Source organism: Periophthalmus magnuspinnatus, chromosome 23 (genome assembly GCF_009829125.3).
Source record: "Periophthalmus magnuspinnatus isolate fPerMag1 chromosome 23, fPerMag1.2.pri, whole genome shotgun sequence".
Lineage (NCBI taxonomy): Eukaryota > Metazoa > Chordata > Actinopteri > Gobiiformes > Gobiidae > Periophthalmus > Periophthalmus magnuspinnatus.
The window spans coordinates 7,613,817-7,637,667 of NC_047148.1; the positions used below are offsets into that span (position 1 = coordinate 7,613,817).

Genomic DNA, 23,851 nt, shown 5'->3' on the forward strand with positions numbered 1-23,851 from the left:
GTACATAGGCAGATACTGTCTGCATTTGTGGATTAGGTTATATAAAATAACATGGGTGTATGTGAGACAGAGGTGGAAGTGCATTCCTTCTAAGGATTATTTTACAATTGTTACATACTTATTTCCTGTTATGGTAGAAATGATGAATCAAAATGCACAAATTAAATAGAAATGTGTACTCAAGTTAGTTGTATGTAATAATAAAATCTGCAGTACACTAATCATAACAGCTAAATCTAAGCACCAGATTATGTTTCCTTAGGCTTAACCAGTTATAACTGTTGCTTGTGTCATTTTTTTTTTGTTTTTTTTGTTAAGTATGTAAAATGCTTTAACAATAGTTTTTGTGTTTTTGATGTTAGTGTAGATCACCCCTGCAATAATTACAATCACAAAAAGAGACAATTCTGTACTTTAGTTTTTTATTAGAATATAATGCTGTAAATAATAGAATCTTTGCATGGTAACTTGAAGTTGCTTTGCTTTGCTTTGTAAAATCCACATTTCCGTTTATATATAAACTAGGATTCACCAATCATACATTTGTCCTTTGCTTTTTAACGATTCTCTAGGGACACGATCAGCCTTTCCTTTATTGGGCCCTAATCATAACTGAAACTGGGATGTCATTAGATTTCATTTACTGAGGACACATCATATCATAACATTTGGGTTTATTGCAAACTGGTTTTAGGATCTGGCAACTTAAAGTGAGGAGCTCATTCTGCTTTCTGATTGGATAGTTGAGACAGAGAAGCTGTGTGGAGTGGTTTCACCTTAATGAACCGTTGAAGATGGTCAGTTGAACCATTGTCCCTTTGCAGCTCCGAGTGTGACAGGCCAGAGCCAGGAGCAGAAGGACCACAACTGCGTGCAAAACCCTAACCTGCCCCTGTGACACATGTGATCGGTGAACTTTGTGCTGTGAACCTTGTGGTGTATTAAGGAGCCACAGCAGAACTTTGGAGGCACTCTCTGGCTCTCTCCTGGATTCAGCCTGGCTTACTTCTCAGATGGTCATGCCTAGTATAGTCGCAGTCAAATCATATTCTTCATTATAGTTCTTGGGTCTGGTCACTAGTAGAAATGATCAGGTTCAACTTTTAAGCATTTACCTTTTGGATAAAGGTAAATGTGCAAATATAGCAATGTACAATGCAAACGATAGGAAATACTCTCTCTTGTTCCCCATCTGGGATTATGACATGATCACACTCTGAATCTAAAAACCTTCAATTGAATGTAGTATCTTTTGGCTATGAGGTTATGGTTTTCACTACTGCACCACTGTGTTGCCTGTTAAGATTCTTTTCTACCCATAGGAACGTTAAACCAGAAGATCTGGGTGCAGCGGTACCCAACCTGTAACAGCGCTCGTCAGTCTCCGATCGATGTGGATGAGACCTTCACGCAGGTCCGACTGCAGTACCAGAACCTGCAGCTAGAGGGCTGGGAGCGCCGAATATCTGAGGGCAGCACCGTACGCAACAATGGGACAACAGGTATGAGACTATATTCTTAAAATTATATAAATTAATGATACAGTTAAAAAAAAAGTGTGATGAAAGATGAAATGAACCTGGTGATGTTGTAACCTTTTCTCCTCTCAAGTGCACCCTGCTGTAGTGCCTTTCGGCCAGACCAGGGCTGTACAAAGCTTTTACCATGAAAAAGATCAGAGATTTTGTTTGAAAATGACAATCTATAATCTAAATAATTGTAGCCTTTGCAATTTGATAATTGTGCCACCTCAAATTGGGATTTTTACACTCAGCCACAGCTTTCCGACCTCCCCCCACTACTCACGCACCATATTCCTTTAACGCTATGACATATATACATCATGTAGTAGTTTGAAGCTGCACTATTTTTCATCATCCTTTTTGATTGCTGTAATCCGTGTGATTTTCTGTATCTTTTCTGTATTGTATGCCTCGACTTTCTTATATAAAAGAGGATATTAGAGATTGAAGATATGAAATTGTAGCGTGACATAATCCCCTCTCGAGGAGACGCTTATCTTCAGAAAAAGCTGTGAATCTGGGTTGAAGGTGAGAGGCACAGGGTTTAAAATGGGAACGCAGACAGAAGAAAAGAATATAAAAGAACAATTACAGATGAGATTGGAGAGGAAGAGAGACAGTGGGCTTGCGGTGATGTCAGATAAGGCTGCTGTTTAGGCTTTAATGTGTCATAGTGAGGGATGGAAAATGGAAAAAATGTGGATGATATGTGATAACCCTCATGCTAAAATGTCATATGAAACCCTAAGGTGCGCTATGTGTTTAACTTTTCTGGTAGAGTGTAGCCTTGTCTAGAAAATACCTGATTTGTAACTCATCATCCCCTGCTTGTCTCAAAGGAGATAGATAATAGACAAGCAAGTGGTGAAAGTTACATAGAACGCTATTAAAAGGGAAGCATACTATTATTACTTTTAAACAGGAATGAATGAAATACCTTTTCTCTGTTTCAGTGGTGATTGATGTTGGAGGGGAGTTCTTTGTGAGCGGAGGAGGACTGACTGATCGTTTCAGAGTTGGACGCATCGCCTTCCACTGGGGGCGCTGTAATGCTACGTCAGAGGGCTCCGAGCACAGCCTTAATGGGATGAAGTACCCTCTGGAGGTACATTTACTATAGCCTTGTAATGCACATGCCTATAGAACATTATATTTTATTGACTTCTCCCCGTGCTTGTCTCGTTCAGATGCAGATTTACTGTTACGATGATGAAACATTTAAAAACTTAGATGAAGCCATTAACTCAGAAGGGAGAATCGCTGCTTTGGCTGTGCTTTTTGAGGTCAGTGTTTTAAAGCAACTTCTATCCAGCCATATTTCACTGTCAAGTTAGTCTGCTTTAATCTGCTCTTTAGTAGTACTTGCCTATAATTCCTCAAGTGCATGTATTTTAATAAAATACTTTACTGTTGAGTTTTGTGTTTTCATGCCCTGTTGAGTTGAGCATTTTAACTACAATAAAGCATTATTATTATTATTATTATTATTATTATTATTATTATTATTATTATTATTATCCATCCATCCATCCATTTTCTTCCGCTTATCCGGGGCCGGGTCGCGGGGGCAGCAGTCTAAGCAGGGACTCCCAGACTTCCCTCACCCCGGACACGTCCTCCAGCTCCTCCGGTGGGACCCCAAGGCGTTCCCAGGCCAGCCGAGAGACATAGTCCCTCCAGCGTGTCCTGGGTCTTCCCCGGGGCCTCCTCCCGGTGGGACATGCCCAGAACACCTCCCTAGGGAGGCGTCCAGGAGGCATCCTGAGCAGATGCCCGAGCCACCTCAACTGGTTCCTCTCAACGTGTAGGAGCAGCGGCTCTACTCCGAGCTCCTCCCGTGTGACCGAGCTCCTCACCCTATCCCTAAGGGTGCGCCCGGCCACTCTGCGGAGGAAGCCCATTTCAGCCGCTTGTATCCGCGATCTTGTCCTTTCGGTCATTACCCAAAGCTCATGACCATAGGTGAGGGTAGGAACGTAGATTGACCGGTAAATCGAGAGCTTCGCCTTCCGGCTCAGCTCCTTCTTTACCACAACGGACCGATACAGCGACCGCATCACTGCAGACGCTGCACCGATCCGCCTGTCAATCTCCCGCTCCATCCTTCCCTCACTCGTGAACAAGACCCCGAGATACTTGAACTCCTCCACTTGGGGCAGAGACTCACCACCCACCCGGAGAGAGCAAACCACCTTTTTCCGGTCGAGAACCATGGCCTCGGATTTGGAGGAGCTGATTCTCATCCCAGCCGCTTCACACTCGGCTGCAAACCGCCCCAGTGCCTGCTGCAGGTCCTGGCTCGAAGAAGCCATCAGGACAACATCATCTGCAAACAGCAGAGATGAAATCCTGTGGTTCCCAAACCAGGCCCCCTCCGGCCCCTGACTGCGCCTAGAAATTCTGTCCATAAATATAATGAACAGAACCGGTGACAAAGGGCAGCCCTGGCGGAGTCCAACATGCACTGGGAACAGGTCTGACTTACTGCCGGCAATGCGAACACAGCTCCTGCTCCGGTCATACAGGGACCGGACAGCCCTTAGCAAAGAGCCCCGGACCCCATACTTCCAGAGCACCCCCCAAAGGACACCACGAGGGACACGGTCGAATGCCTTCTCCAGATCCACAAAACACATGTGGACTGGTTGGGCATACTCCCATGAGCCCTCGAGGACCCGATGGAGAGTATAGAGCTGGTCCAGTGTTCCACGACCAGGACGAAAACCACACTGCTCCTCCTGAATCCGAGGTTCGACTATCGGTCGGATTCTCCTCTCCAGCACCCTGGAATAGACCTTACCGGGAAGGCTGAGGAGTGTGATTCCCCTGTAATTGGAACACACCCTCCGGTCCCCCTTTTTATACAGAGGGACCACCACCCCGGTCTGCCATTCCACAGGTACTGTCCCCGACCGCCACGCGATGTTGCAGAGACGTGTCAGCCAAGACAGTCCCACAACATCCAGAGACTTGAGGTACTCAGGACGGATCTCATCCACCCCCGGAGCCTTGCCACCGAGGAGCTTGCCAACCACCTCAGTGACTTCAGCCAGGGTGATGGACGAGTCCGCCTCTGGGTCCCCAGTTTCTGCTTCCTCCTCGGAAGACGTGACAGTGGGATTGAGGAGATCCTCAAAGTATTCCTTCCACCGCCCGACAACATCCCCAGTCGAGGTCAGCAGCTCTCCACCCGCACTGTAAACAGTGTTGGTGAAGCACTGCTTTCCCCTCCTGAGGCGTCGGACGGTTTGCCAGAATCTCTTTGAGGCCGTCCGATAGTCCTCCTCCATGGCCTCCCCGAACTCCTCCCAACCCCGAGTTTTTGCCTCTGCGACTGCCCGAGCCGCGGCACGCTTGGCCTGCCGGTACTCATCAGCTGCCTCAGGAGTCCCACGAGCCAACAAGGCTCGATAGGACTCCTTCTTCAGCTTGACGGCATCCCTTACTTCCGGTGTCCACCACCGGGTTCGGGGATTGCCGCCGCGACAAGCACCACAGACCTTACGACCACAGCTACGAGCAGCCGCATCAACAATAGAGGTGGAGAACATGGCCCACTCGGAGTCCATGTCTCCAACCTCCCCCGGGATCAGGGAGAAGCTCTCCCGGAGGTGGGAGTTGAAGACCCCCCTGACAGAGGGCTCCGCCAGACGTTCCCAGCAGACCCTCACAATACGCTTGGGCCTGCCAGGTCTGTCCGGCTTCCTCCTCCGCCAGCGGATCCAACTCACCACCAGGTGGTGATCAGTTGACAGCTCAGCCCCTCTCTTCACCCGAGTGTCCAAGACACGCGGTCGGAGGTCAGATGACACGACAACAAAGTCGATCATCGACCTCCGACCTAGAGTGTCCTGGTGCCATGTGCACCGATGGACACCCTTGTGCTCGAACATGGTGTTTGTTATGGACAAGCTGTGACTAGCACAGAAGTCCAATAACAAAACACCGCTCGGGTTCAGATCGGGGAGGCCGTTCCTCCCAATCACGCCCCTCCAAGTGTCACTGTCGTTACCCACATGGGCGTTGAAGTCCCCCAGGAGAACAACGGAGTCCCCGGTTGGTGCACTGTCTAGTACCCCTCCCAGGGACTCCAAGAAGGCCGGGTACTCTGCACTGCTGTTTGGCCCGTAGGCCGACACAACAGTGAGAGACCTGTCCCCGACCCGAAGGCGCAGGGACGCGACCCTCTCGTTCACCGGAGTGAACCCCAACACGCAGCGGCTGAGCTGTGGGGCAATGAGCAAGCCCACACCAGCTCGCCGCCGCTCCCCGCGAGCAAAGCCAGAGAAATGGAGAGTCCAACCCCTCTCAAGAAGATGGGTTCCAGAGCCCAAGCTGTGCGTGGAGGTGAGGCCGACTATATCTAGCCGGTAACGCTCAACCTCCCGCACAAGCTCAGGCTCCTTCCCCCCCAGCGAGGTGACATTCCATGTCCCCAGAGCTAGTCTCCATGTCCGGAGATCCGGTCGTCGAGGTCCTCCGCATTATTATTATTATTATTATTATTATTATTATTATTATTATTATCATTAGTGTAAAAGAGTCTAAAATGTAAAACATATCTCGTGTCCACAGGTGAGCCTGGATGAAAATGACAATCTGACGGCGGTGATAGATGCAGTGAACAGCGTTACTCGGTTTGGTACGTCCTCAAAGTCAGCACTAACATTTGGACACATATCTCGCAAAATGTACTTCAGGTTTAATATAAAATTGCTCCCTCATCAAAATGTTACCTGAAGTTGTATTTTGCTTCATTCACGCTTGTTTCGTTAATCCCGTTCACAACTTCGTGCATATATTAGCAAGTCATTCACGTTGCTTAACTAGACAAGATGAGGGATCAGAGTCTGAAAGTAATGTATGCTTTCAGTACATGGTAATTATTTTAAGATCTAAAACATGAAATTACACAGCAATTACAATTAATGCACAATATGTGTCCTTTAATAGTAACAAATTGTTAAATGGTTTACTATAAGAACCATGCACATTCAGTCTGATTAGATTTGTTTTGACCATCATTTAGTACTTTGTTATGTTTTATTGTATTTTTTCAGGTAAAATAGAGCCCATTGAGCCTTTTAATCTGCGTTCCCTCCTGCCAAACTACACAGACAAATACTACATCTATAACGGGTCTCTCACAGCTCCGCCCTGCTCCGAGACCGTGGAGTGGGTCATATTCAAACACACTGTCCCCATCTCAGAGATACAGGTGGGTCCAAAGAAACAAGGAGAGGAAATGTGTGATTTTAGCTGATCAAATTGTATTGAGCTAAATTTATTGTCTTGTACTTGAAAAAAGCTGGTATTTTTAACTTTAATTTGCTGTAATCTTTAAATTCCGTTAGCCCAGATGACAGAATAGTATAGAGAAATAGTGGCTGTTTGGTTGTGAACATTTGTACGTTCTAAGACTTTAGAATTGTTCAAGCAGAGGTAGGTTTTGTTTTTATTTTAACCCACGCCCGAAAACCGCTGTTTGTTTTCATTGTAATATTATATTTTTAATTAGTTCAAGATAAATATTTCAATCAATTAGCCAAATGTTGAAGAATTATGGATTTCCCAAGTTCTTGTTGATTTAATGTTGACTAAATAAAATTAAAAAAACTCACTTCATGGTGGCTAATCTGCTATGAGATAATGACTATAAAACATATAAAATAGTGTATAAAACTTTGTGTAGACTTTTTCAGTGTTTTTATTAATCATTATATACAGTAAATAACCTGAACAATTGCTACATTATAATTAGCCTGCAACTTTGAAATTTCCTTGTCTCAAATTTACTTATAAGTGAATTGTTTGGAAATAACCCAGCCAATGTACTGACGTAATGTTTACTTCAAAGCATGAATTACTCTTCATAATGAATACCTGTCCAGTCTGTGATGGTGACTGCCTCACATTGGGGTCCTGTCCTTAGATCATTATTCAGATTGTATCTGTAAAGACTTGAGATTTCCCAGGGCCTTTGTGCATTTAACTTATGTTTGTCCATTGTCCTTTCATTAAGACAAAACAACATAAGACATACAGTGCAAGAACAGCAGTGATAAAGGAAGCAGCTGTCTATCATTCAATATTAATGTATTGAAAGGTAACACAAATTGAAGGAATATAGTAAATTTTCAAGCATTTTTATTTATTTACATATATATTTATTTATTTATGTATTTTCATTCATAAAATATAAAAATCATCAGTGACATCAACAGTGTCATAAAGTCAAATGCACAAGAAATGAATGAAAAGGAGCAGAAAGAGTAATCTTATGTTATCTGCTCCCTTTTCCAGACAGGAATTTAACACTGATAATTACTTTAGTTATTTAGTCACAAACATTAATATTGTAAACAGATATGTATTTTATCAGTTATTATCAGGCATATTGATTGTTTATTTTGCCTTAACACTATCAAATTGATATGTTTTTTCTCTAAAAAAACAAAAACCCATTTTGCGCTCACACACCTCTCAAAATTAAGCTGGCACTAAAACTGGATTTGATAAAACTAAACCAGTACTACAGCAGGATCAAAGTCTACATTAAGACTGAACTGGGCTCAAACCAGGACAAAACCAGGACCACCCTCTAGACAGGCAGTTATTCAGGTTAGAACTATAGTGGCTATAAATATGACTTGGCTTAGTTCATTAGTTTTCCCTGCATTTATGTTTCCTTCTGTGTTTTTCCCACAGTTGGAGGTGTTTTGTGAGGTGCTGACATTGGAGCAGTCTGGATATGTCATTCTCACTGATTATCTCCAGAACAACTTCAGAGCTCAGCAGCAGGAGTTTATGGGACAAGTGTTCGCCTCCTACACCGGGGTTGAGGAGGTCCTCACTCCAAGTATGACAACACGTGATTTAATATATAATACAAACATAATGGCTAAGACAACTGGCTATTCATGCACTAATTCATGGTTTTAAACACAGTAACAGCTTACTTAATCATCTTATTTGGATTTTGTAATTCTTTGCTCCACATCGAATCACCAATTTACTTCACTTTTAAAATGTACTGTTTATTTCTATTAAGACTGCATCATCACAAATGTAGAAGGGGTTTTTGGAACATATTAACAGAGAGGCCTTTTTCAAACTAGGTTTATCAGCAGCAATGGGACAAAGCTTGCTTTGCTGGAGCACTACCATTTTTACAACTTTATATGGGATATTGTGATGTTTGCAGAAGATATTTTACTATGCAACTGATTGGTTACAATAAGCAAATCGCACATTCATTCAAATGCATGCCCTTCTTTAAACATATAATTCTTATTTAAGTTTATGTCAGGGGGTGGTAATCTTATATAGATGAGCCCTATATTCACAATAACATTTTACCGGTGCCTTGAAAATCATGGATCCTGTTTAATTGTCTCCCTCTTAAACACTTCCTCCTCTCTCCTTCCTGCTGTAGCCTGCAGCTCTGAGCCTCAGAACGTGCAGGCGGATGCTCAGAATGACACAACTGTGGTGGTGATGTGGGAGAGGCCGCGAGTGGTGTATGACACCTCCATCGACTGGTACCTGGTCACGTATCAGAAGCTGCAGGGTCCAAAGGAGAGCCCACAGGAGTACAGGACCGATGGGGACCAGGATGTGGTGAGGAGGATATTTTTATACCACGTTATTCTTGTTTTTGATGTTTGTGTGTGTACAACCTATATCTATGAGTTTCAGAGAAATGAAAAATTATCACTATTGCCATGACAATTAACACAAAAAAAATCTTTTGAATGGTACGTTCAAAAACAGGAATAAACACAGAACTGAAACCTGAACCATTAATAAAGTGAGCTGTTTGGCTACACATAAAATGTGCTAAATTGCACATTTAACATGTTCATCAAAAACTTTCCAAATGTTTTCCCAACTTTCACACATATTTGGTTGTAATCTAAATAAAAATTTACTGTTTTTGTTTTTTCCAGTGTAATTTAAAAATGTAATGCATTATCACTTTGAGTAAAGGGCTACTATCCAATATTAAGTTGACTATTTTCAAGATTTTTACCATGTTTATAATGTAAACTAATATGTATTCTGGCTATTAGTTTAAAAAAAAAAAATCAACTTTGTCTCTAAAATCTAAATTCACATCTGTATTGTATTTCTCAGGGCGCAGTCATCTTCAACCTGCTGTCCAACAGCAGTTATGTGGTGCAGGTGGTGTCTGTCTGCACCAACGGCCTCAGAGGGAGGTGGAGCGACCAGATCATCGTGGACATGCCCCAGGAGGACCCAGGTACATCTGGTATTATCACATCTACTACAGTTTTTAGCAGAGGTGGGTGACATATTTGACTATGTTGCAACATTGAATTTGTTTGTCTTGAAGTTATGTAAAATATTGGATGTGGGTAGTATAGTAGGTTATAATGCCTAGTAAGGAAACAAATAAAAGACAATTGCCTTTGTGATGCAATAAATTGAGATTATTCTTGTTGGTAAGTATCTACCCTCACCTGAAGGTTGGGGTTTGATTGGCACTAATGGTCAGTATACTGTACATAATACTGACATTGTGTCTTTGGGGATGACACTTCACCTGATTTACCTCCAGTGTCTGGCTCTACATACACAGGTGTGAGAGTGTGTGAATGGGTGAATGGTTTGTTGGTGTAAAGTGCCTGAGTGACTGAAAAACATTGATACTGTATATTGATTTAATGCTTTACATTTTTATTTGATACATTTTCTCCTTCCTTTAGAGACTGATACAGATTCTGACACTGTCTCACCGGACATGGTCCTCAACAAAGAGGTACAATTATTCATATTCATTAGTTTATCCCTTTGAGTTTACTTTTTGAAATTAGAGTGTGAACGCTTCTTGAAATCATATCTTTAATTATATATAGAATTTAAATTGGATGAGTAAGTCAAACATGTTTCACAAAGAAACGCTGTTCTCTTCACATGCCATTTAGTTTTGCACAAAAGCTGCAGCAAGAAGTAATTTTACCAAAGAAAAAGATGCAAATTATAGGTAATAATTGAACCTGTCTGTCACAGTCCACTGAATGAAAGGGTTTTAAAAAGGAACATTTTAGTAAAAGCAGAAAATGTTATTATATTTTTCCATGATTATAATTTCCTCTTCCTGTGCTTTATCATTATTAACACAGGGCGGTTGAGGGAAGCAGAGTACAAAACATCTGTTAAACTATTACATTACATTAGGTTACAACACTCCACTGCAGTAATAATACCCAACATATTTACTATATATACTACTACTACTTCTACTGCTACCACCTATATAAACTCATCCATCCATTTTCTTCCACTTATCCGGGGCCGGGTCAGGGGAGCAGCAGTCTAAGCAAGGACTCCCAGACTTCCCTCAGCCCAGACACGTCTTCCAGCTCCTCTGATGGGACTCCAAGGCGTTCCCAGGCCAGCCGAGAGACATAGTCCCTTCATCGTGTCCTGGGTCTTCCCCGGGGCCTCCTCCCGGTGGGACATGCCCGGAACACCTCCCAGGAGGCATCCTGAACAGATGCCTGAGCCACCTCAGCTCCTCTCGAGGTGTAAGAGCAGCGGCTCTACACCGAGCTCCTCCTGTGTGACCGAGCTCCACACCCTATCTCTCAGGGAGCGCCCAGCCACCCTGGAGAGGAAACTTATTTCAACCACTTATATCTGCGATCTTATCCTTTCAGTCATTACCCAAAGCTCATGACCATAAGGGAGGGTAGGAACGTAGATTGACCGGTAAATTGAGAGCTCCTGCTTTACCACAACGGTCTGATACAGCGCCCGTATCACTGTGAACGCTGCACCTATCCACCTGGCAATCTCACGCTCCACCCTTCGTGAATCAGACCCCGAGATAGTTGAACTCCTCCACTTGAGGCACCTTTGTAAACACTACTGTTATTACCATAGTTTTTTATCACAGTAAAAATGAAATGTTGGGTAAACTACTATTGTAACAACTATAGTACCCATAACTCAGTATTGCCATTCTGCTATAGCAAATAATACATGTGTGTTTTAAAATGAAACATATGCTTGTTTTATATGGTTGTTTTATATAGTATATGGTGGGCTAATTTATATACACAGTTACACAATGAGTAACACGTTTGCGTTGTTGCCTAGGTCTCTTCCAAACCTAACTGGGAGAAGCCAAAGACACAAAACCAGCTGAATATGTCCCCTGATGACCACAGTCCAGTGGAGGAGGTCCCATTGGAGCAGACCAAGGTCTACCAAAACCTGCCCAGACCCGGTCCAGCTGGGGTGCCCAAGTCCACACTGAACCAGAGCGTGAAGAAGTCCAAACCCAACAAGTCCAAGTCCAGAGACCAGGACATGAACTCTATAGAGGAGCCACAGAGGATCCCAGCAGGGTTTGGTCGAGGTTTAGACCCAGGATTTGGGGGGAATGGGGCTATATGGATCCAGGAGCCTACGGAGCAGCCAGGGTTTCTGTTTCCTGTGGCCAGAACAACCGTTCAAAACCCAAACAACAGAAGACAGATCACAGAGGAGGCCTCACTGGCTGTGTCACAGGTATTATTAATCTTTATTAAGGACACAGAGAGGCAACATATGGTCCATAGATAGGAAATACACAATATAAATATGTATGTATTGCATATTGTTAAAAGTAAACAATATTACATAAAAAGAGATAAATAAAAGCAACATATATTTTCTTATTTCCTATAGTATACAGTCAATGATTCCAGATTTTGGAGGTAAACCTCACATAGCTGACCTCAGGACAGGCCAAAGCAGGTAATAGGTAATGGAAGAGTTCTCTGAGGACTCTCCCACTAGCTTTGGCAAGGTTTGATTTACAGTATTGCTAAGCATCTGCTCCCTGTTAAACCAGTGATGTGGACGGTAAGGGGTGTTACCTTCAACATCTTTGCTCCGGATTGGCTCTTTGGTTGCTATGATACTTGTGGTCAGAATTTCAAATATGGAACTTTATGGAAAATTCGTCCATATAAACGCTAGACAGGATAAACAAACCTATATCAAAATTGTGTAGCAGTGGTCTATTTGTGAATATATTTATTTCTGTAAATCCATTTGTTGGTTGATTCACATATATTTGTATTTATTTTGTCTCCAGTCTATAGACATAGCAGCTGAAGACTTGTTCACCCCACTCTCAGAGGAGGCCCAGGTCACAGATGTGTTTTATGAAGATACTTTACACTCCAAACCAGAGACCACCTCTGCCCCTATCACCTCTGCTCCGGGTTAGTTTGGGTTTTCTGTTTTTGTGGTTGGTTTATTCCAAATTCAATGCATAACTTTTATCATCCCAGACTGTCTACAAAGTATTGTTTATGTTAGCAACTGTCTTATTTGCCTAGTTGTCATGACATTTTGCTTACCCTCTGCTATGAATTAAATTGAACAAAATAGAGTTTCCTTCAATCTTTTATAAATATTATGAAACTGTTTAAGGAAGCAAGTACAATTTAACCACTTTGCTCTTATGAAACGATTTATTTAGCTTAATTGATGCTTTGCAGTGACATCATGCTGAACAGTGTTTTGCATGTATCTCTATGGTGGAATGTTTACCATTTATCATAATGACACAATGCACACATTAGCAGTTAGCATCACACCCCAAGAGAATGTTGATGACATCAGTTGCAAAGTATCAATTGGAGTATACTTTCAATTGGAGTAATTTGCCTATGCAATTATAACTAATGCAATACAATTTTTTTTCTAATGCACAAAAGTGGGTTGGCCAAAGCTTGCATTCATCCTTTTCTGGGGGTCACCAATCTACAATGATTTCATACTAATTTGATGTGGGTTTATTGACCAAGTGCAACCCTGTTATGTTCTATCAAGGCCCGGGTGCAGACCAAACTGACTGAAGGTGCAAACATAAAGGGCATCTATTAAGTGGCATTAATTTAGGCGACTGAAATGAGGGTGCATACATGTTGAACTAAAGTTGTAATGCACCCTTTTGTACCTCCATCGCTCCAGGTCTTTGTATATCTAAATTGCATTGTAAATTTTTTTGGAGAATACTAGAGCTTACATTTCATATAGTATATAGTTATAAAATCCTGCATGCATTACGGTAACTCCATTGAGGCTGATTTGTTTTGATGGTGACAAATCAGTCTGTCATCTGTCATAGGCCTGTCCATTCTCTTTGAGTCATGATGTCACTTTATATTATCCTCCTTCTATTAAATTAGGATCTTAAATGCTACACCACTTTGGACTGGTCATTTTAGATGTCAGGACAAATTAGGGTTTTAACCATCACATCCATCTAAATACAATCAACATTTGTGTGTGGCATTTGTGCTATCAAGCTAATTTAAAGTAATTGCTAGTTGTCATAATATAAATGTGTCCTTTGACAGATAGTTGTTGGTTCAAATCTCACTCTCCCCCTGTGTGTATTGTGGCTATGTCTTTTGGGAAGGACACTTGCCATAGTGATTAACTAAAAACAAAATCATATGCATTTTTAATGGCAAGCAGTTCTTAAAATGTGGCATGTAACAGGAAGCTAAAACTCATGAGTATGCGTGTCATGGTAAATGATGTGTCGGGTGATGCTCAGACTGAGGGGTGCCTGCAGGATTTTTGGGGAGGGTACGCACACCAAGACCCTCCACATCCACCTGCATGCACACTAGTCACATAGATCGTTTTCACTAGTTTCCCCTTCGTTTTGTAGCCCTTTCTCAGTGCCTCTGTTTGCTCGATGCTTTCCCTCCACTGTCTCCTCCGTTCTCAGTCTGCACACAGCCTATCTGATGCACGAGGCTCTGAAGGCATCTTTTCTCTCACTACGCTCATCTCCCATCTGATGTCTGCAGCATTTTATTTAGTTTCCCAAAAAGATGTTGTTGAGTCTCACGGTTTACACTAGATGTCCATCCTGCACCAATACATTACTGTCACTGGAGTAGACAACGAGACACTATTATACTAATTTGTACTCGCAGCATTTTAACTACTGACCCTGTGGTTGTTAAGTCACTGCACCTCTGATGCCCCAAACCTTGGTTTAAGCCCAGTTTAGACCCAATGTAGACTTGGTTTGGATCTGTTCTGGTTTAATCTTGGTTTAGTCTAGGTTTTAGCCCTAATTTTAATGTGATGTTTTATTATGCAACTGTGAACCCACATTCTGGCATTAAGATACATTACCAGTCAAAAGGTTAGAGAATTTGAATATAAAATATATTTAGTAGAGTGATTTTTTTTCTTTGCTACATAATTCCATATATCTTACTTCACATATCTGATGTGAAGTAAGATATATGTATAGAAAGTAATAAAAATTAAAAAAAAAAAATTGAATGAGATGGTGTGTCCAAACTTTTCTGGTAGATTGTTAGATAGATAGTTTCACATGGTACTACTGGAGCATTCTTTGATTTAGGCTTTAGGATTTAGGTTTTGGTTTCCCAATTTAAACCAGATTTAGTCTTGTTCAAACCCTGATGGTTCTTGATGCCTTGATGTCAGTGAGGTTTGACCCTCACTGTTAAATTCTTGTGTTGTGTTGTACAGACTCTGAGTGGATCCCTGACAGAGAGACAACAGTCAGTCACTCCTTGGTTCATTCTGTATACAAACCGTTAACTTCCTCATCTCTGCTGCGAGTCCTCATGTACACCACACAGCCCATGTTCACAGGTAAGTCACTGTGCTTTCGAAAAGGGCTCCTACACGGTGTTTGGGTATATACTGAACAATTTCTCAGCAATTATGTTCCCAAATTGACTCATGAATGTAATAGTTAATGTAAACTAATATTACAAAGTTGAATATAACAAATTCAATATTTAATTGTCTCACCCAGAAACCTTTTTTCACAAAGACAGTACTGTTATTAATTAAATAAAATGGACCAAGAACAAAATATATATTTTTGATTACGGATGATTTGAACAATACTGTAATATTCTGATGTAAAAAAAAACACATCAAATTTCTTCTGGTTGTTTATTGTCTGAACACAAGGGCTACTGTAGGCCATCTCAACTCACTAGAACCAGTCTCCAAAACAGACCAGTAACTCACAAAAAGATCTTTCACATCAACTTGTCGTCATAGCACCTAAGTGTACACATAAATAGTTACAAGAACAACAAAAGATGTCAACTCTGAACTAAACACAAAATATCAGATCAATACAATATAATCTGTAGTAAAAATATCGTCGTTTGTATTTACTGACTATTTTGTTGGATTTTATAAAGGATATTCTTAAATTTGCCATATAAAATTGAGCACGATTTTATCACTGCTATACTTTAGTATTCAAATGCCAAATATACCCATCTAAATCACTTAAGCTGTCTCTTTTATTGAATGTAGCCTATAGTGTAGAATGTACACTGTGTATGAGTCCTTTACAAACCCTTTTCAGTCTCTGCATGTGGAGTTTAAACAGCGGGACATGATTGTGGTCTGCTCTCTCTGATGTCTAATGACTGTCTGCTGTAGTGGCTCTAATGGCTCTGGTCTTTGCTTTTTTAATGGGAGTCTTGTGTCTCACTGATAAAAGAAACACGTCTGTTCATCTCCTCCTTCTCAATGTGGGCTCATTCTTTAGAGGGGCACTGTAGGATCCACTTAAAGCCATACTGGGGGGTATTTTTCTCTTAATTTATCTTTGAGGGTTTTCACTGTCCATGGAGCGCCCTCTGGTGGTGGCTGTGTTGAGTCTTCTCTGACAGGGTTCCCACAATTGATGGAAAAACATGTTATGTATCTGTGTAATGCCATAGCAATTAAATTCAATCAAATAAAACAGTTTTGTATGGTCAAGCGTCTTCAGAATGAGGAATTTAAAGGTGCACTATTTAACTTTTTGTAGATGTTATTGCTTTGCCTGGGATGTTCCGCAGCATGTCATTAAAGACAACTCCATGGAGAGAGATATGCAGGTCAGATCTGTGGAGAGGTTAGTCTCTCACAGTAAGAGTGCATGTTTTCCAAGGTATTGTATGGCAATAAAATCACCTGTAATTGAATAAATGCAAAATAGGTAAGTTTAATGGCACACTGTGGAACATTCCAGGCAAAACTCATCTTACTGGAAATAAACAATCAGCAGAAAAGTTACATAGTGCACCTCACCTTTAAATGAAACTGATGCCCTTTTTTAGTTCAACCATCTTTAGTCTGACTGACATTTTAGTATTCTAGATTGTTCTTTGAGTCTGATGTAGGTTTGTTAAGACATGTAATTTTGCTGTGCACTGTGCTTGTCAATTGAATATAAACTATATCCCCTTACTTCATTACAATTTTGACTCTTGCCCATGTTGTATATTATTTAAAAATAAATGAGAGTGTGGGAACCCCGTTATGCTTACTGTTAGACCATGTCGGTGCTGTATCTCAGGCACTTACTGCCAGCTCAGTCCTCGTTATCTTGGCCTACATCATCAGAGGTATAATACTCCCTACAATGGAGGCATAGCCAGACTGGACTGATAAGACTGGAGTGGACAACATTATCCCAATGTCTTGAGGGTTCATGTCTCTGGGTGCTCGGTGTGTACCAGTGGTGGAAGAAGCACTCAATTTTGTTACTGAAGTAAAAGTACAGATACTGGAGCAAAAGAAAAAAAATCAAGTAGTTTTCTTTTATTTGCATATTTCTGTTTGCTCAAACTACAACCGTGTTATAGATAAACCCCTCAGCCTTTTCAGCAGGTTTCAAGTACAGATACCTTCTCTCAAATGTATTGAAGTAAAAGTAACAAATATCCACTTTAAAATGTACTTAAGCAAAGAACAGATACCTAAAATGTGTAATTAAGTACAATAATTTAGTACTTTGATTTTTTTATGTTCCACCACTGGTCTGTACTGATGGTAAATAAATTTCTCCTGCGTTAGAACTCAAGCGTCATGCCTCTTCTCTTCAACTCTCGGGCTACTACAATTTATTCTACAAATCTTTTTTTTTATCCAAATTCTTTCTTCCTTGAATCACCTCCTCCTATTTCAATATTTGCATCAAGAATTCTTAACTGTTGACTTGTTTTGCAGTTAATACAGCCATGTCCACATTCAAAGAACACACTACTGGTTCTTCAGCCTTATCAATCCAAACTCAAAATCCGGAGACGCAAGAAAATGCAGAAACTAAAACATCTCCTTTAAATGATAACGGCAGTGGTGTCCTCTTTTCATCCGGCTACTATGAGGTCAATGAGAGTTCAGCCTTATCCAACGACATCAGAAAAGTCAGTCTCTCAAATGCTGTCCATCCCGTATTGTCAACATCTATACAAGAATCCACTACAATGGATTATGTTGAAGGAAGCGCTTTTTTAAATGGACTTGCAAGTTTGGACCGAGAAGAAAATCAGAGCGAAGATCAGAAATTGAATGCATCGAAATCATTCACAAATTTTAAACAATTTTTTGAAGAACTTGGCTCATCTACGCAAGGCAGTGGGTCTGGAGATCTGACAAGTCAAGATTTGAATCGAGATACAGCAACTTTGAAAATGCCTAGCACAACAGGAGAAGACATAATGAATTTAAATGTGACCGCTGTGGCTAAGAATGATTTTGAAGGATCTGGAAGTGGGATTTTGAACTCGTCTGAAGATGCCAGCGGTTTAGGAGATTTGAAAGATGATAATGAAAGCCAAATTATGACGACTGAAATGAATGAAGCAAGCGGAAATATAATGAATGATAGGGAAGCAGAAGAGATTGTAAAGGATAGTAGTAATGTTAGTTTGATTGGGGGCATTGAGGTACAGGTGGTAGAAGAGGTAGTATTTGAGGTGCATTCAGGTGGTGAGGTGCAGTGGGACCCTGGTTTGGAGTTAAAGTTGTTGGAGCGACTTGTGCCTTTGCTCAAACTCACAGAGGCCTCAGAGGAGAGAGCAGCCAGTGGTAAAGGTATGACCACAATACTACTGAAATGTATATTGCTGGGTTGCAGATGGCACCACAACACTACATAAGGCAGTCATATCCACGTCAGATGAGGGACAAGCAGGCATCATAAGAAATCTCCCCTCACATACTTGAATTTTCTACAGGCTGCATCATTATCTGCTTCCAATATCCAGAGATTCATATGAGTTAGGATTTAGTTTGGAAATCAACAAAATCAACAAAGTCATCTCAGTTTTACAGATCTCTGACACTTTGTTGGTTGTACAATCAGGGACCTCTCTTTAGCAAACAGAAATCTTGAATATAAATGCATATTATTGAAACAGTTCCTTGAAGATCATTTTGTGTAACCACTTACTTATTAATTTGTTAATAACGTCAGTGCAGTCTTATAAATTGCACACACAATTTGCTGTGTCCAATCCATTTGCCGTATTTTTGTATTGCGTAATGTGATTGAGTAGTGCAAAAGGGAGACGGTCTGTTTTTGTTTAAGAACTTGTAGTTTTATGCTTGTCTGTCTCCACTAGAGGGCAGTAACAGCAGCCATGAGTCTCGAGTGGGTTTGGTGGCAGTGGACTCAGAGAAGAGGACAGTGGTGCCTTTAGCGGTGGTCTCGACTTTGACCATCCTGTGTCTGCTGGTGCTGCTCGGGATACTCATCTACTGGAGGTATGAACACATGCACATGAAGATGGACCATATCAGGCCTTTCTGTGTGGAGTTTTTCATGTTTCTCCCCGTGTCTGGATGGGTTTCCTCCGGGTACTCCGGTTTCCCCCATCAACCAAAACATGAACGCCCTTCGAGACAACTGTTGTTGTGATTTTGGGCGTTACAAAAATAAATGAATTGAATTGAATTGAATTGAATATGAAACCCACTCTCCCAAGAACATTTGATTTTACTTGGGTAACTTATTAAATAAAATGTTTGAGAATATTTTTATTTTTAACATTCAAAAAAGTATAAGTATTTTCCTCTGCGATCATAAAACTGCGTCTTCAACGTGGAATAATTTACAAAAAGTCTTGAAATTACAAGAACTGACTTCAATAGTTCAGTTTAAATCTACGTGGAAAGGTTTGGAAATTAAGTCTATGATTTGTACTTTTTTTACACATTACTTGTAGATGAGTTATACGTATATATTGTTCTTCTCTTGGTGAGACAAATGCTTTATATTGACAGATTTCAAAGTTTGAGCTTCTATTGTAGTACTTTTTTTAACTTTTTGAAATTGTATGGTATATTCTATTGTAGTAGTCTAGTAGTAGTAGTTCTATAGTCTATTATTCAGACAAAATGCACATAATGTTATATTTGTGTGTAAGTAAGTAAAGGTTTTATTTTCATAGCGCAATTTCACGGGTAAAAATCACAAAGTACTTTAATGGTACTCTAATACTACTCAACATTTAAACATGTATCAGATTTTAAGTGCAAACTGTTTTCAGAAGAACTTTTTATACTCTAACTTGAGTAATTATTTAAGCCACTGCATTTTAAGAACACTTTTTGTCCACTCTGTGCTCTTCCTCACTGACCTCCTGATGTCTCTGCTTCATAGAAACTGTTTCCAGACGGCAGACTTTTACCCAGACGACAGTGCATCTCCCAAAGTGGTGTCTGCTCCTTCCACTCCTCTGCTGCTGGCCACAGGTAACACAAAATAGAGACATAGCTATTATACAGCTATTATTAAAGAGGTGCTATTACGCTTCACTTCTGCTGTCTCATAACATATTTAGATCATTATGTTACCTTTTATTGTTTTGAAAATGCTATATTCTCTCCCTCCCTTTAATAATAAGCATATCACCCAATATTTTCTGTACTTAATGGTAGGCCTGAACGATTTTGGAAATATACCTTATCACTATTTTTCTAATATGCATTGCACTTACAATTTGATATGCAATTAAATTTTTGATAAAAGGATTCTGTTTAAAGTTCTCATTTTAAATATGTCCAGGAGCAGAAGACTGAAATATGAATTGCTAAACTAATGCAATAATCCTACGCATTTTGGATCAAAAGGCTCTGAGGTCTAATCTACAGGGTTAGCTGTTTTTCACACAGTAAGACAGGATAGTTAGTTATTTGCAAAGGAAAATGGATTTACGATTTGGTAATTGTGGCTATTCAAATTGCATTTTCGATTTGATTGAAGTCTATCTTGCATCCATACTTATTGATCTTTGGGTTATTATTTTATGTCACAGATGCTAATAGTTATATAGAAAACACCTCCATAGTAACTTACGCTCTCTATTGTAGATGGACACGATCCACTAACAGTGAAACAGTTTGTGAAACATGTGCTGGAGCTCCACGCCACAAATACTTTCTCTAAAGAGTTTGAGGTGAGACGTTCATTGTGTGTTTAAATCAGCCATGACAGATTTGTTCAATCAATAGTTCTTATTGATTGGTTACAGTTGTTCATTCACATAAACCATCATGGCAGTAATGCTTTGTACTGTATTTCCACTAACCTCAGTATCTGGTAGTGGGTTACCATTGTACAGCAACACATATTAGAGTTTAGATAGTACAAAAACATTATTGTCACTCTAAAGTAATATTAAGTAGAAATACAAAGTAGTTGATCAATAAATTAGTATTAATCACTACTCAACTAAGAATCATTGTAAGAGTACTCTCTGAACGTAGCATTATAATTTAAAATGTATGTAATTAGAATGGCAAAGCAGTAAATAATACATAAAACCTTAATCGTAAAGTATCAGCCACAAAAAAAAGAATTACCGTGGGAAGAGTAGCCAAACATTTTACTCAACTACTACTGAACTACTATATTATGATTATACCACTGTAGTAGTCTGATCATGTCGTCCATGCCAGCCTGTGTGTTTTTGCGGAGCCCATTTTCTTTCCTGAAGTACTGACCTGTGTTTGTGTGTCACCTTTGGCCTTCCCTTTCCCCCACCACCTCCTCCTCATCGTCTGCATCTCACCTCCCTCCATTAGATTCTCACTGAGTTCTCCGAGGTAAGACCCACCAGACCATTTCTATAAGATTATTCTATTTTGTTTATTTAACTTACATTATCTGTAAATGAGTCATGTTCTGAAACTTTTGTGTACATTAAAGGTGCACTATGTAACTTTCTGATGGAGGGCAAGCCACCTGCTCTTCTCAGTGGAGATGGTCACATTGGTCACCTTTTTATATAGCACTTTCCACCTTCAAGGCACTCAAAGCACACGCATATTCATACACCTATGTACACAGACGCTGGTCGAGATGTAATTACGCCTTGAATGTTCCACAGTATGGCATTAAACTTTTCTATATTCATGGAGCCACTACCACCGTGCCAAGTTAAAGGTCAACTCTGTGGAGAAGCAGCCCTACTCACACTAAGAATACATGTTTTTCAAAGTATTTTTGAGCAATAAAAAAGTAATAGTTAAATAGGTGAAACATATAAACACAAATTTAAGGTCACACTGTGGAACATTTCATTCTAAGTAACAGTATCTTCATGAAGATAAGAGGTAACGGACCACTCACCAGAAAAGTTTCATAATGTACATTTAGGGACATTTTTGGCCATGTTTGTCATTTTCATACACATTAAATTATTAATAGTAAAAAAAAAACAGAAAGAACCAGACTGTGACTAATTAACAGCTAAACTAGAACTAAACCAGGACTAAATCAGGATTAAACCAGATGTAACTGGAGGTCTAAACTAGGACTCACTCAGGTATAGAATAACTACATAATGAGATCAAATTTTGAACCAGGTTGTGTCTGCAGCATTTGGAGTGCGCAACTGGTTTTGATAACAGTAAAAACAAATTGTAAGTTTTGTGATTTCAGGAGGTGCAGGCGTGTACTGTGGATATGGGCATCACCTCAGACAGCTCCAATCACCCGGACAACAAGAGCAAGAACCGTTACATCAACATCCTGGCCTGTACGTTACACTATAAATATTTATCTTTATTAGGCTAATGTATTTGTGTTGAAAAGTAGTACTTTCTTCTTTCAGATGATCATAGCCGGGTGAAGCTCGCCAACAGTCTGGACAGAGAAGGCTGCGGAGACTACATCAATGCTAACTTTGTTGATGTAAGTTTGACAAGCTTTTCCACATCTCATATAAATATATTTGCTGAACTAGTCCAAAACTTACTGTTTAATGTTGCATGTTTTCCCTGTGTCTGGGTGGGTCCTGATTATCACTGTAATTTTTATGTGTGATCAGGGCTATGAAAGGAGCAGAGCTTACATTGCAGCACAGGGCCCTCTCAGAGCCAGTCGGGAGGATTTCTGGAGAATGATCTGGCAACAAAACGTGGGGGTCATAATAATGATCACCAACCTCAAAGAGAAAGGAAGGGTACGTCTCAACTTTACATCAGAAGAACCGTGTCTATAAAGAATAATCTTATACATATGTATATTCAGACCAAATGTGACCAGTACTGGCCTGAGGATTCTGAGGAGGACTATGGGCCATACCAGGTTTCTCTGAAAAGTACGAAGACTCTGGCCTACTACACTCTGAGGACCCTCTCTGTGAGAGACACGTCAAAGGTACAATATGCACTGTCTCAAAAATACAAATGAACCGAGTACTGCAGTAGCTGAGTGTTTTAAGTCACTTATAAAGATCATACTGGGCAGAGTCAGTAAATAAATCTGAACTGCTTACAATTTGACAGGGTTTATGTTAAAAATTGCTCCTGTATTGTAAATGGAAAATTGAGATTAAAGTAGGTGAGTTTCTGAGTTTTCAGTTTTGTCCTCCCTTCAGTTGTCCCAGAGGAGTGAGGACCACACAGTGATGCACTACCACTACACTCAGTGGCCAGATATGGGGGTCCCAGAGTACACCCTTCCAGTGCTGTCCTTCATCAGGACCTCCTCTCAGGCCCGTACCCAGGACATGGGCCCTGTCCTGGTCCACTGCAGGTAAAAAACGGCTCCATATTCAGTAGTGTTGTAGTAATGTTGTGGGTATAACCTTGCCAATAGCCCCAACAACCACAAAAAGGTTGTGTCTAAGGACACAATGGTATTATGAACAGAACAAAGCAAAATTAGAACCACCAACCTTCAAGTTGTGGGTTGGCTGCCCTACACCTGAGGCTTTGTCAGCCTTGTTACATAAATACCAAATTACTATGAACAAATTTGTGAGTAAAGTTCTACACAGGTGATCATAGCATGAGAAAAAAAAAAAAAAAACATTTTATTATAACATATACTTACATATTGTTCTCCTATCTAAGTGCTGGAGTGGGCCGGACAGGAACCTACATAGTGATTGACAGTATGCTGCAGCAGATCCAGGATCAGAGCTCAGTCAATGTCCTGGGCTTCCTCAAACACGTGCGCACTCAGAGGAACTTCCTGGTCCAGACTGAGGTCAGAAGAATAA

At 40.6% G+C, this 23,851-nt stretch overlaps 1 protein-coding gene across 1 annotated transcript in view; it reads left to right on the forward strand.

Moving 5' to 3' along the window:
• The window catches only part of ptprz1b (protein tyrosine phosphatase receptor type Z1b), a 64,243-nt gene that overhangs the window by 34,062 nt on the left and 6,330 nt on the right, over positions 1 to 23,851 (forward strand). The window contains exons 3-24 of the mRNA XM_055231436.1: positions 1,323 to 1,502; positions 2,477 to 2,628; positions 2,711 to 2,806; positions 6,099 to 6,165; positions 6,584 to 6,741; positions 8,232 to 8,382; positions 8,959 to 9,143; positions 9,660 to 9,786; positions 10,253 to 10,305; positions 11,649 to 12,062; positions 12,634 to 12,763; positions 15,069 to 15,194; positions 18,962 to 19,103; positions 20,002 to 20,093; positions 20,712 to 20,797; positions 21,426 to 21,446; positions 22,285 to 22,381; positions 22,457 to 22,536; positions 22,673 to 22,807; positions 22,876 to 23,004; positions 23,225 to 23,382; positions 23,703 to 23,838. Coding sequence (XP_055087411.1) covers positions 1,323 to 1,502; positions 2,477 to 2,628; positions 2,711 to 2,806; positions 6,099 to 6,165; positions 6,584 to 6,741; positions 8,232 to 8,382; positions 8,959 to 9,143; positions 9,660 to 9,786; positions 10,253 to 10,305; positions 11,649 to 12,062; positions 12,634 to 12,763; positions 15,069 to 15,194; positions 18,962 to 19,103; positions 20,002 to 20,093; positions 20,712 to 20,797; positions 21,426 to 21,446; positions 22,285 to 22,381; positions 22,457 to 22,536; positions 22,673 to 22,807; positions 22,876 to 23,004; positions 23,225 to 23,382; positions 23,703 to 23,838 — 2,915 coding nt within the window. The remainder of the gene's footprint in view (positions 1 to 1,322; positions 1,503 to 2,476; positions 2,629 to 2,710; positions 2,807 to 6,098; positions 6,166 to 6,583; positions 6,742 to 8,231; positions 8,383 to 8,958; positions 9,144 to 9,659; positions 9,787 to 10,252; positions 10,306 to 11,648; positions 12,063 to 12,633; positions 12,764 to 15,068; positions 15,195 to 18,961; positions 19,104 to 20,001; positions 20,094 to 20,711; positions 20,798 to 21,425; positions 21,447 to 22,284; positions 22,382 to 22,456; positions 22,537 to 22,672; positions 22,808 to 22,875; positions 23,005 to 23,224; positions 23,383 to 23,702; positions 23,839 to 23,851) is intronic.